Consider the following 13817-nt stretch of genomic DNA (forward strand, 5'->3'; position numbering starts at 1 on the left):
CGGTATGTTGCACTATGACATCGGCACGAAATACAATATGGAAAATCTACTTTTCGCCATGACACGAAAAGCGGGAACGGATTTGAGAAGCCTTGACTACCCAAGTGTGCGTGTGCTATATCCTTTGAGCTAAGAACAGACTCACTTTAAGCAAGTGCATTTATTAGACTGGCCATTAGCCGGCGAACAAGCTCTCCACGGCGCTCTGGCCTCCCATCCCCGTGCCCCCGAGGAGAGAGGCTTGTTTGTAGGCTAAATGGCCAGTGTAATAAATCCTTTTGCTTATTTAACTACTTACACTGTTCATCCAATCGTCAATAAGACTGAGGTCTGAGATATGAACGTGAAAAGACGAACTGATACGAAAAGTACCTCCAATTAACACTATTCGAGCTGAGATAGCGCCTAACATACTAACCTGTAGTATTCTAGGGTGATGCATATTGGATCTTCCATGCTCGCCTCAACACCGTTTTTCTTTTTCGTTCCAGTATCATTCGGCATTTCTGGTTTAGGTTCATCTGTAAGAAAAAAAGACGAGAAGAACGTGAAACAAAACAAAATCTTTTAAGTCTTACGTTTTTATAGAGTAAAACATATTTAAACAAGACGAATGTTACATAGCTACAAAAAAATATAATAATACCAACTACACTGAATGAGAGAACGAATGGGAAAGAGAGTGACGTTACCGATCCCTACAGTGGCGAGGAATTCTCCCCTTTCTTTTGAAAAATTCCGAATAATTTCGAAAGAAAACATTATCGTGTGGAGGCTATGCCGGAAAACGATTAATTTTTCCTGGGTATCTTTCCTATAACCATAGAGCGACATTGATAAAGTGATAACTTCATTTCTTTTTTTGTGTTTTCACTCGTGTTCTTGTGCGCCAGATTCTTTCTTATGCGTACTCTTGCAAGCAGGGGAAAGAATAGAGCTGGATAAAGATGTCTGTTTCACAGCAGCCAACAGAAAAAAGACCTTTAGGTCACCTTAAAATCTAGGAAGTCTGATTAAGTTTAAATGGGTATACAGCTATTTCGAGAAAGGTTGTCGGAAAAAGTGCACGCTACAATCCCGAAAGGCATTGTGGATGGTTTTTAGTTCACCGTTTTTCAAAGAAATTTTAAAGAATGGCAAGAGAGGCCATGGACGTATGTTTGCATGGGCTAAAGGAAAGCAACAAAAGTAGGTTAAACAGCTACAGTGCCAGGAACAGTGTATTGATCATATCCCATATTGCCTTTCAGGATTGTCGCGTGCATAGTTTTTCCGACGACCTTTCTCGAAATACCGTAAAATTCCGAAAATAAGCCCCTCCATGTATAAGCCCCTCCAAATATAAGCCCCCCAAACCGGTAACGCAAAAAACCCTCTGTTAAATCGCCCCTCCAAATATAAGCCCCCCGGGGGCTTGTACTTGGAAAATTGCCCTCAAATACAAAGTAAAACAAAGCAAAAACGGTAGATTTACTTCCAAATATAAGGCTAGCCCATTCGATTTTAAAACGCAAATTTCCCTCCGTAGATAAGCTCCTCCAAAAATAAGCCCCTCAAAAAGGGCCTTTGAAAAATATAAGCCCCGGGGCTTATTTTCGGAATTTTACAGTAACTGTATACAGGTTGGAGTAAAAAGGAAAATATTTACCACGCGCCACTGCGCTAATACGTGATGCCAGTTCTATAAGAACTACTTTCAAATACCTCCTTCTAGAAAGCAAATGCCAAGCTCGCGTTGTTAAATTATAAAAAATGTATTTAATGTATTGTATTTTTTTCGAGTAGAACAGACTTTTGACCTGTGTTTTCTTCATCTTTCACTTTATCTGTCTTCTCTTGGAATTCCTGACGGCGATTGAGTTCGTCTGAAAAAGAAAACAGATATCAACCTCCTCGCCTTTTTTCACTTCAATCTACTTGCGTTATATTACCCTGCTCTAAATCAGGTCTGTTGACGAATTAACACCTTTATATGATTTGTTTCATCTACATCTATCATTAACACCTCTAGTTAGCGAGACTATTCATGTGAATGGTGTCAAAAAAATTCCCTCTTTTGGTACTTGACGGTACAGTACAAAGGGATTCTAGCTTTTAAATCTGTTAGAGTTAGTATTTTGTTTTATTAAATGTAAATGTTTTTTCTTTGTTTTATTTTTTCTCTACAAAAATCTCAAGGTCATAATTCATAAAAGAGTGATTTGAAAGTGTGGCCATTCAATACCGGCATAGATGGCATTTTACTCTAACCTTACCTTGTACCTTTATCCGTTTTTAAGACAAAATGAATCAATGTTTGTGACCTTTTTAATCAATGTTAATCACTTTAGTTTGAGGGCAGTATAGAACCAAATGGACCAAATGGTTGTTTAAACCATTTATTGAGTCTGGGAACGGTGGAAAAGCCAAGAATCAGTGCTTTTCGTTTCCGGCAAGTCAAGACTAGATGGTGATAACACAAAAATACGATATACCCAGGTACTTTTGTAGTAGGAAACTTGGGGGAACAGTAATCCTCTACAATGAACTCAACTCTTTGTCTCTTTACACTGTTTAATGTAGATAACTTGTTGCTCAACTTTTCACAATCAAGACTAGCAGTATCTCTCTCTGACAAGACCTAGTTGCAGCTCCTTTTATCCTGACTGAATCTGAAGGCTGCCAATCTTACTCAACTTAAAATAATCTTACATCAGTAAAAATTCGATTGGCTATAAGAATTATTAACATATTTTCCTTCGAGGTTGTGTCGTAATAGGAAAATGAGTTAAAACTCCAAAATTCACTTTTGTCCAATAATTGTCCAGTCAAAACAAAACAGTCAGAGAGACACAAAAATTACAAGGAATGTTTACATGAATGAAAATCACATATGTACAATATCGTTACTCTAAAATGTACAATTTGTCAATTCGCGTACAGTGCTTAAGTTGTCGTTTAAAAGCTTCTTGTTGGAATATCGTACAATGGGAATTAGTCCCGCCTTTTTCCATATATTAACTAAAAGATTGTTTACAAATCCCTAGTCAAAAATCAATTAGCAAGATATTTACATTGCGAAAGCCTTTAAACAAAGATATCACTCGTTACAACTTTTAGCAAGTAAATTGAACTAGGTAGTAACAAAAGCTTGTTTACCACAATGAGTTAACTAAGATAGTCTGTTGGACAAGGTTTTCTTTTGAAATTGCACTGAAGTTTCGATCAAACCACTAAATACGCGAAAGATAGTAAAAATAGGAATGTCCAGGAAAAGACAACTTGGTAAGGTCGAGCTTCTAAAGATTTAGGAAAAACCAATTAAGCCAATTAATGTAAGATAACAAACAAATGTCGTTAAATTTACCAGAACTAATTAGATTAAGAACCTCTGTGTGGGCTCAGTTTAAACAAAAAGCATTATTTCTTAATTGAATAGCGGCACGTGTGCAAAGAGAAACCGACGTCCAAAAGAGCATCTTTACAGAGAAGGGGCAAACCTTATCAACGAAAGACAAATAGCTTTTGTAAGCCCAGTACATTCTAGTAGAACGTATTTATATAACAATTCAAAACACTCTACTTAGTGGTAATAATAATTAAAATATTTTAAAATAGCAATGCTTGATCGTTCATTAACGTTCCTTATTCCATGTTATTCGATAAAGGTATTTTCATTTTGGTATTAACTTATACCCAAAAATATCGTTTTACACTTTAAATTGTTTTTTACACGTACCAAACACCATCCCTGGAACAAGTTTGTTGACAATGTCTTGAAGAGGGCGGTCCGGTCTTAAGAAAAAACAAAAAATGATAAGTTAATTATAGATATGAAAATCGAAAGTTTTGCGGTTTGAATTCGTTTTTCTGCCTAAAGCAACGCTTTCAACCTCAGTTCATGCGGTAAGGGAAAACTAAAGAATCTTTGCTTCCGGGTCATTGGGACCTATCTCCCGATCTCCCGCGCATAACGATCAAGAATTAATCATCGTTTGCGTTCTTTCAGAATCCTGATTTGCATAACTCCTTCAAGCATCGACTTTCCTGCACCCGAGGACTATAATGGACAATACATGTCGTAAACTTGTTAAGATTCACATTCTGGTCAGCTTAACGCAAACAACAAAATTGTCATCGTTTACTCGCTACCCTAAGCTCAGTTTGTTCATTTTATTTTTTCCTTTTTTATTTAACTTCAACTTGAACTTTCGTGTGAATTAAGACATTCTTACTACAGTGAAACCTCGATATAACGAACCTCTATATAACAAAGTCCTCTATATAACGAAACCTCTTTATAGCGAACAGATTTTGCCATGCAGTCCCTTGAGCCTTCGTTATATCGAGGTTCCACTGTATAATAAAGTTTGGAATGTTTTAGCGGCCCGGGATTTGTTAACTTCCGCGTTCGTTATATTTAGAATATAGTTAGTTGACAATAGTCGGTGGGAATTTCGGGAGAAGCCTGCAATTTTACCGCCGGGTCAACTTACGACTCTAGTACTTCTATTTTAAGTAGTATGACTGCAAAGAACGTCAGTCTTACATTCTATTTCCTTTGTCACGGCCACCTTTTCTAAAACATCAGATGGTTTGATTTACCGTGACGCCATTAACAAACTTACTTTCGTAAATGATTGATCTCATATATTAACAAAAAATAATTCGACGTACATAAGTAGTCATTCTACACTCACCGAATGTGTAAAAGAGGTTTGGTTTTGTGGACTTCAGCATCACAAACAGGGCAGTGAAACGACGTTTGAAGATATTTTACGATACAACTGCGACAAACTGTAGGGGAATCGACATTAAACAAAAAAAATTTTAAGATGCTATTTTTTGAATAAAATTATCAGCCTTGATTATATAATAATACAGTTATTCGAGGCTGAACGTTGAGTAGCTTCCTTTAATCAACTTGACTACTACAAAAATTACCAAAATATGGAGATAAAACTCCTTTTTCGCGCTAAACGGCAAAGCGCTGTGCCCTCTCAACACAGTCTCACAACCATACGTTGAGGTGATTCGATATCTGACTGCAAATGCTTCCCGAAAATTCTTTGCTTTGGGCCAGTTATCAGTTTCAACGAAGAGCTAACTAAAAAAGCAAATTTGTTAGAGTTCTCTTTTTAACCAAATGTTCCTACAGAGCACGCATTTCACGTTGACAAAATCATGTCAATTTTAGTTATAAATCGCACTAGATACACACTCAACTCAAGTTGCAACAAGCTTGGATTGAATGCTTTACAGGATTAACAGCGCCAACAGAGACAGCTCTTGATCATCGTTTTTAGTTCGTCGTGGCGAAATACAAGCGTACACTTACAAGAATGAAGGCACTCGATGATAGTCGTGGCGTCCACCAAATACCCACCACACAACACACACATGATATGAGGATTGAGTTGTTGTAAGGGCATCTTAAGAAGCGACATAGCTGGTGATGCAGTGGAAGATCACGGAAGTGAAACCTTTTATGATGATGCCTGAGGCCTACTTCCGTCTGTCTCAGATGCGCAGGAAGCTAATGATAACTGAAAATGGAAGCAAAATAAACGTAAGAAGTAGAAAAATTCAGCCTGCAAATCCATGCAAGGAAGTAGGATAAATATAAAGACACTGAACTGAAATTTCAAAGAAACATATAGGTACTTTACTAAAGGGAAGTGTCGATAGTTAATCAACACTAAACATACGAAGTAAAGGACAGTGTGGCCTGGCGAGTCCAAGGTCCGGTTCCTCTCACGTGTTGAGATTTGCAGGCCTGTGAAACATTCGCAGGCGCTCAAATAGAAATGGAAGTTTACGCGAAAATTGTGCTTGAAAAGGTTTCTCCTCGCCGCAACCATTTCTAAACGACTCTTCGCGCAATCTTGTTAAAGTAAGCGGTAAGTTATTTAGAAGACACCTATATTTAACACAATAAATATATCTGTAAAAACAATACTATCACCACGGATCTAAAACTATTGAAAACTAAGAGATATATGTCGGCCCCTCACGGCGATGTTCTTGCTCCAAGAACCATACTTTTTCGTTTGCTTCCTCGTAATATGTTGTTGTGCATTTTCTCCTGTGCATGTTACCCCGGAAACTATGGGTTATAAACATCCCACTACATGCGCCATCTTAAAGAAGCTTGCTATGACACTGAGGGACTGCAAAACGGGAAAGCCTTGTGGCACTACAAAAGGGTTTTTCTCTGACGAAGGGACATAAACCCGAAACGTTTGGGTTGTTTTAAAAACATTTGACACTTTTTTGAAAATCACCTCATCAGCTACAGTATCCAAGCCTTGTTTAAGCCTACTCTACTCTAACTGTGTTCACAACTTCGCTTCAGTATCTTATACAATAAACTCTCTTAAGTTTCCGTCATGGAGACAGGAGCGTTTGAATTATCGGGAATCAAACAAAAAGACAAAAGAAGTGCAGGGATCAACACCAGATGTCTGTTTTAGGGGGGTGTTCGTCTTGATGAGGATGTCTTAAGAGAGAGAGTTAAAAACTCACGCCGAATACCTGTGAAATAGTTCGGTTTTGGCAGTGTTGGTTCTTCATTTATCATCCATCCCAAGGTAGTAACAGGGACGATAATCAATTATCAAACGGCTTTGGGAAAAAATCTTGACGAATAAATGCCCAGAAAAGAAATACGAAAAATTTATATAGCATTTCTTTTAAATGCGAGGCACTTTTTGAGTTTTCGCTTGCAAGTATGAAGGATACTAAATAATAGCATTTAGCTTAATGTAGAAATGTAAGGAAATATTTTTGTGGGATTGGATTGTTAAAAAAAGGTTTAAAGGTTTGTTTATAGTGGAAAGTGCTCGTAGCTTATCCAGCTAGTTTACAGGCATTCCACTCAAATAATTGTGAAACAAGTAATGCAAACATAACAGATTTTGTAGAAAGAGTTTGTAACAGCGAACAACAGTTATAAATGCACGTGTCTAACAAGCAAGAGCTGTGCAAAAAGAAGCACTCATGCGTTGGAATTAGACAACAGCTAACAATCATATCAACTGGTAAACTTAATTACATTTAAGTTTAGCCCGATATTGTGGAAATATGTTGGAGAAAAACAGAGCCAAACCGGGTACATTTAAGCGTGTAAAAATAGCCAATTTTCCTCTTTGGTCTTCCGTCGTGGTTTCTAGCCGACGTTAACGTTTGGTTCTAATCTTAGTTTACCGGCTAAATTTCTAAAGGTTCTTCTCGCACATCTTTCAGATTGTGTCTTCAGATTGTACTAGAAGAGCTACTTTGTGCCGAGAACGGGAAATATGTTTATTGCGTCTCAGTGCGCTAAACTATGTCCGTTTATTTTTTTGATTCTCCTTTTCAAGATGAATTCCTTAACCTCTTGAAACATTTGGTAATAGAATTACATCGTCATCGTTAAAATATCCTGAAAATATTTTCAACCTAAACTTTACCGTGGGTCATCACAAAAGCACGCGATAATTGATCAGCCGAACACTAAGACTGATTAACTTTAAAAGAAAGCGGACTATTTTCACTGAGTATTGGTCATCTAAGTTCAAAAGATTTTCCACTATAATGTATTTCTTTGGTTACAGCTCTCAATATCCCAGCCTCTCCACAGTAAATGTTGAATTTCTAGTCGATTACTTGTTTTATTTAAACTATACAGTGAACTGGTGTAACGAAAACTTCAAATACCGGCTGATGGTATTCGATGTTTTCCGACCAGTGCTTAGAAAATAACTCCGTTCGCTTAATTCTCTGACTAATATAATAGAAAGCCAGAATTTCTAGAAAATATAGAAGACCAAGGCAAATCAATGGTTCAAGTCTGGTATGTAAATTTATCACAACGATATCCTGCGATGATATGCTCAAATGGTCACGTTGTCAGTAATAGCTTGAAATGCATGCCGTTAAAGAAATCGCCAGGTTTCGTGAAGTATTCCGGTAAAATTAAGCTTAAATTGGTCATGATTTTCTGTAAGTGGTAAGATAAATCTATTATCTAACGTAGGACAACAAATCAAAATTAAATAAGGGGAACAACATGTACAAATTACCTCATATTCGTGGCGGGCATTGTCAGAGCACACCGTCAAAGAGTTTCACGATGATGGTAATTATGCCACTGTCACGTGACAGCTCGTCCCAGCCTCTCCCGAATTTTGTTTTGCACATGGCGCAAATCATTGACGACTAAATGAAATCAGGCTCTATTTTCGTTTATGGAAGCTGCTAAAATAGGGCCTGATCTCAAGTTCTCATGGCCCTAAGTAGCTGGTAAGAGGGTAGTTTAATTCTGTGAGTTTTACAACACTTAACACTGAATTGAAATAACAGAAACAAGTCATCCCGTGACCGCAAACCTATCTGTTGAAGGTTATTAACTAAGAGTAATCGGAGCTTAGGAGAGTACGTTCGATATGTTTTTTAGGCGTACAGGTAGCAGTTGATGGGAAGGGTGGTTGCGATATAGATAAATATGATTATGGCATATTTTGAACGTAAGGGTTGCGTACAGCGAAACCTCTATTTAAACTGTTTAGCATTATAAGAAGGTTTTGAAAAGATATCGTATTGTTCGGTGTCAAGTGCTTGTAATCGGAGGAGACATTGGCCAGAGTGCATCGGGCGTGTAAATTATTTTACTGCCGCGATTACAGGGCGCAGTTGCTCAAAGGCCGATTAGTGCTTAACCCGGGATTCTTTCTTCAAAAACATTTCTTCGGATAATTTTCTCTGTTATTTTTAAGAGCATCCAATCATCAACTTGTTGACAAAATGAATTAAATTGAATTTACTGTTTTAAAAGCTTTTATATGGCGCGCCGTTAGTTTCAAAATTAATTTTTTCATTGGTTATAAATTTTAAATCAGTTTTTTCAGTTTTTTTCTTTCTTTGTAATCAAATTCAGCTACCGTAAAATTCCGAAAATAAGCCCCGGAGCATATATTTTTCAAAGGCCCTTTTTGGAGGGGCTTATCTATGGAGGGAAATTTGCGTTTCGAAATCGATTGGGCTAGCCTTATAGTTGGAATAAAAATTACCGTTTTTGCTTTGTTTTACTCTGTATTTGAGCTGAGGGCAATTTTCAAGTACAAGCCCCCCCGGGTGGGGGGGCGGGGAGCGTATATTTAGAGGGGCGATCTAACAGAGGGTTTTTTGCCGCTTAACCGGTTTGGGGGGTTTATATTTGGAGGGGCTTACTTTCGGAATTTTACGGTATTTTTATGATTTCTTGATTAAAGAACACTAAAACAGTTTTGGTGGACACCGACATCCCAGTCGAGGACCTATTAAAGCCCGCGAACGAAACTCTCCATTCTATAGATAGCACTTCTGGAGAAGGCTATAAATTGTTTGCCCTTGTCGTAACAGCAGAGGATGGAAGATTTTACTCCTGTGTAAAACCAGAGGCTGACGCGGATAAATGGTAAGCACCTTCATTGAGGATTTCATCAACTGATTGTTCTCTCTCTCTCTCTCTGCCTTTTTTTTAAAATCGTTTATAAACGTATTCAACTAGGCGGGTCATCCTTCTAGCCGAGCTGTTTTCCTGCTTCTTGTCAATGTTAACGGTTCGCCAATTTTTGCAAGAAATTCGATAAAAGGTTCGCTAGCCAAGGGGAGCCTAGCCGAACTCGGGAGGACAAGTGACTCTTCTAGTTCTCTTATGGATATAAGGAAACTAGCCGGCTCTGATACTTTTGGCACGTGTTATAAAGTGAAGTAACAGTCAACTATGCCTTTATTCTTATAGGGCTGTGTACGATGGCTTAAAAGTTAAAGAGTTTGTTATGACCGATGGTTTATTGCGCACCTTATCCGGAGGACAGGACCACGATCTTTATAATATCCTTTAAATACAGACTAGACTAACCTAGACAAATTATTGGGTTAAAGTGTCAAAACGTCGCGAGATCCGCAGCCCTTTCGAATGTTGTAATGAAAAGAAATCAGTGTAGCTTGTGCTGTTAACGTGTTCTTCATTTCACTTACTGTACATGACATTAAAAGATAGATTTTCCTTGACTGTTCATACCTATTGCCTTCTATACCATTTCTTGGAGTAATATTCGAAAGCCGACCGCTCCATCTCCAAATAAGCAGCAAGAAGCACTTCTCGGGTAAGGATAATCAAAACCTTACAGAATTAAAGACTATTCCAAAATAGAATCGCCTACAGGCTAATACTTGTTGCAAACTAACTTTCGCCCTTTCTAGTAAACATATTAATTAGACCACCATCTGATTTTTTAAACTCTACTTGCAGTGTTGGAAGTGAAGAAGATTGCGTGATCATCAAAGATGTCGGTACGTAAAAGTCCTCACCGCGCATTCAGCAACATGTAATGATTCGCGTGATCATATTTTTTGTAATCTTAACCCGTCGGTATATAGCCGCTAACGCCTTGAATATGAAGAATAGATATATCTAGGATTGAACGTAGTGGCAAAAATTGGCTAGCCAATTTTTTTTTTTTTTTCGCAATTTTAGCAAGAAAAACGTTCACAAGAAAATTTTTTGGGACACTTACTGAAAACATATCACAAAAATTAGAAGAATAACAAAGTTTACAACATTCTAGACTAAAAAGACAAAAAGGTAAAGAAGGGCCCCGAGAAGGCCGCAAATTTCGCGAAAGTTTCATGACATACACACACTCATGTACGTACATACATACATCTATCTATTGTTGCCCCCTAACAAGGGCGTTTTAAAACCAATATTACAATTTAAAAAGGAATAAAAATCGTAAATAAATATAATAACTGTATAATAATTACTTAATATATTAACATGATTCGCTTAAATATTCTCCAAAAAGCACTAAAAGTGTTTAAGATACTTAACGTCCTCATGTGCTTGCTTAATCCATTCCAGATTTGAACCCCTCTATAGGCAAAACGACGCTGACAAGTTGCCAAGCAACAACGGCAAACATTTAGGTTGTAAATTGCAAAAGTAACAGGAATTTTTATTGCCGTCTAAAGAGACGGAGTAACTAATATCGCAAGAATAACAGTATATTTGTTAACTAAAAGTGTTTTTCTGTTTGCAATTAAAATTGTTGTTAGTTAGTGCGAATGTTACTGACTTTTGGGGGGTCTTCTTTGCCTTTCTTCTCTAAGTCTTTGCACGAAAGAATTGAAATTATTGAAATTATTTTTAGGCTTCAAATTAAATATTTAAATGTAACGTAATCTGTAATTCTGCGTTCACACTTTCCAGTGCGACATGAAGAGGTTTTACATCGCATGGAAAAGGCCATGAAGGATTTTATTGGGCTGGAAACTCTGAAACAGCAGTTCCTAAGATTTACAAGAACACAGCTTCAGAACGACAGAAGAAAAAGGCTTGGGCGACAAATACAGCAGGACACACCTTTACACTTAGTTTTTGCCGGTAATCCTGGTACAGGAAAGACAACATTTGCAAGGCGTGTAGCAAGTGAGAATTCCAAAGTTTCATAATAGAAATAACCTATGGGAAAAAAGGTTACAATAAAGGGCTGATTTTTGATTTTTTTTTTTTAACCTTTCAGTTTTAAAGCGATGCCGTTCCCACGGCTTGTACAGTTTCCGCAACACTTAATGTATAAATGCCCTAAATTAACCTGGACGATGTCATATCTTATTACATTCTAGCCCCATTGGAATTATAGGCTGAATCTCTATATTCATTGATGTGATGACGAGTTAGAAAAAGAGAATTAACGAGATCGTATATTGCATGCATGTATTGATTACTATGATTTTCTCCATGACTATGATGTAATTGCCATTGAATTCTACTTTCTTCGTAGACCTGCTCTTCAGCATAAAGAAAACTAAAAAAAATAAAATCGTGGAGGTCCAAAGATCTGACCTTATAGGTCAGTATCTAGGATCAACCACAGAAAAAACAAAACAAAAAATTGTGGAAGCTCGTGGTGGCGTCCTATTTATAGATGAGGCCTACCGGTTAATACCGACCGCTGGTGGCAAGGACTTCGGCCGTGAGGCCATCGCGGAGTTGATGGCCGTCATGGAGGATGGCGACCCGGTAATGATCTTCGCCGGGTACGAAGACAAAATGGAAAAGTTCCTCAACGTAAATCCAGGGCTGAGGTCTAGAATTTATAGAAAGTTCACCTTTCCCGATTATTCGACCGACGAACTTCGGGAAATTTTTCATCTAAAGGCCAACCAAGAGGGATTCCAGGTGGATGCCAACCCAACGTGGCGGAAATTCTCGCTGCGTACACGTCACCTGCCCAAAGAAAAAATATGAATGCGCGCCTGGTACGAATCTTGTTTCACGAAAGTGTTGAAGAGGCAAGCAACAGATTACCACTTAATGCCACTTTATCACAGTTAATGGAATTGAAGGAAGACGACGTAGTGTCAGCTTGCGCTCGTCTTCCCTCAGTTCCAGAAAGAAATTCTTCTTCTTGAATACCATATTTCCTCGAAAAGGTAATCGTCCCACCAATACGTGCCCCTTTGATCTTGCCCCTTCCTTTAAGGTGTTTCGATACGGTTTTTCAGAGACCATACTGATCTTAAAAGTGATTTTGTCCCTGTCCGTTTTAGAGATAATACATATAGTATTGTCTACCGAAAACAGTATTGAAACACCTTAAGCCGAAAATGAGAAAAAAGGGCCCGGGCGCTTATTCGAGGAAATACTAGGAGTTCCATCCAAAAAATTCTGGACAGATTTCCCGGTGTGCCATTTGTGTTAACAGTACGTCAGTAAGAAAAGCGATGATTTTGAAGGCCAAATACAAAATACTGACGGTATCATTCAGAGAAGAAGAGTCTGCAACTAGTCATTGTTAGTTAGTATATATATATATATTTTTTTTTAGTCAAAAGAAATTTTGCAAAAAGGATGAATTGTGGTCAGTGGGGTGCTACGTAACATGAAGTTCCGCATATAACTGCGATGATCTTCATTCATATAAACAACATGAAGTGTGGCTAGCTGCGTTCAAAAATTAGCGTGGCGTCAGTGCGTGCAAAAGATTTTTTGCTGGATGAACGAGGTCACGCTTCATTCAACGCTGGTCATCGGCATGGTGAAGCGTAATTTGTTGCGTCAGACAACTAAGTGTCAACTTTGGCGGGAAAAATTTTCTTTTGATGCAAGAAATCATGTTCCATTTTCTTGAAAAAAAGACGGTTACTTTTCATCCTTATATATGTCATAGCAAGTCGATAAAATCAAAAGTACACAAGGACTTATTCAACAAACACTAACTGGATACGTCTTTTCCAAAGAGAACGTTTTTATTGATATCTAATTATACACTCACTTAATCACGGCTTTGAATGTACATGTAGTTTTCAATCATATTGCGCATATAATGTTCTTCTAAACTTTTCTGAAAGCCCTATTTTAAGATCAATAGTAATTTTCAAGGAATTATAATAACTCCTCTAGTGGGGTTAATTTAACCCCTTACAGTGGAGTTATTTTTTGGGGGAGTAATTTTCACTCCAAAAAGGAGTTAAAAGAACTGTAACTTTTTCATAGTAAAAAGGACCCCAAATTTGGAGTTAATTTAGGAGTTTAAGTAATCTCATAAAAGGGGTTATCCTGTACCTAAAATTTTAATTCCATTTTTGGAGTTATAATAAGTTCCTAAAAATTACTGTGCATCTAACATGTACCGGCTAGAAGTAGTCCCATCTCTCGTTTAATAACCTCTATAAGTTGCTACTGTTCATTATGGGGCTTTTTTGCGGACAAAATTTCGAACGTGAATACATCAATGTTTTGTTAAATTCATTATTGTTATACGTAATAATACAAATTGGAAAATAACATAAATCAATTTCGACCGGGT

General features: G+C 37.5%; 2 protein-coding genes across 3 annotated transcripts in view; one reads left to right on the forward strand and one right to left on the reverse strand.

Moving 5' to 3' along the window:
- LOC140930535 (polycomb complex protein BMI-1-like) overlaps positions 1-8135 on the reverse strand; it is a 37444-nt gene extending 29309 nt beyond the window's left edge. For both annotated transcript variants that reach the window (XM_073380261.1, XM_073380260.1), the window contains exons 1-6: positions 8043-8135; positions 5318-5525; positions 4680-4776; positions 3719-3774; positions 1800-1865; positions 419-521 (exon numbers count right to left, since the gene is read on the reverse strand). In XM_073380261.1, coding sequence (XP_073236362.1) covers positions 419-521; positions 1800-1865; positions 3719-3774; positions 4680-4776; positions 5318-5426 — 431 coding nt within the window. In that variant the 5' untranslated portion in view covers positions 5427-5525; positions 8043-8135. The remainder of the gene's footprint in view (positions 1-418; positions 522-1799; positions 1866-3718; positions 3775-4679; positions 4777-5317; positions 5526-8042) is intronic.
- A 1895-nt stretch (positions 8136-10030) lies between these two features.
- On the forward strand, positions 10031-12527 carry LOC140929395 (uncharacterized). Its single transcript, XM_073379195.1, has 4 exons — positions 10031-10109; positions 10256-10296; positions 11216-11434; positions 11790-12527. The coding sequence occupies exons 3-4, from the start codon at positions 11242-11244 to the stop codon at positions 12254-12256; spliced, it is 660 nt and encodes a 219-aa protein (XP_073235296.1). The 5' UTR covers positions 10031-10109; positions 10256-10296; positions 11216-11241; the 3' UTR covers positions 12257-12527.
- Positions 12528-13817: the final 1290 nt, after the last annotated feature.

Source organism: Porites lutea, chromosome 3 (genome assembly GCF_958299795.1).
Source record: "Porites lutea chromosome 3, jaPorLute2.1, whole genome shotgun sequence".
NCBI lineage: Eukaryota > Metazoa > Cnidaria > Anthozoa > Scleractinia > Poritidae > Porites > Porites lutea.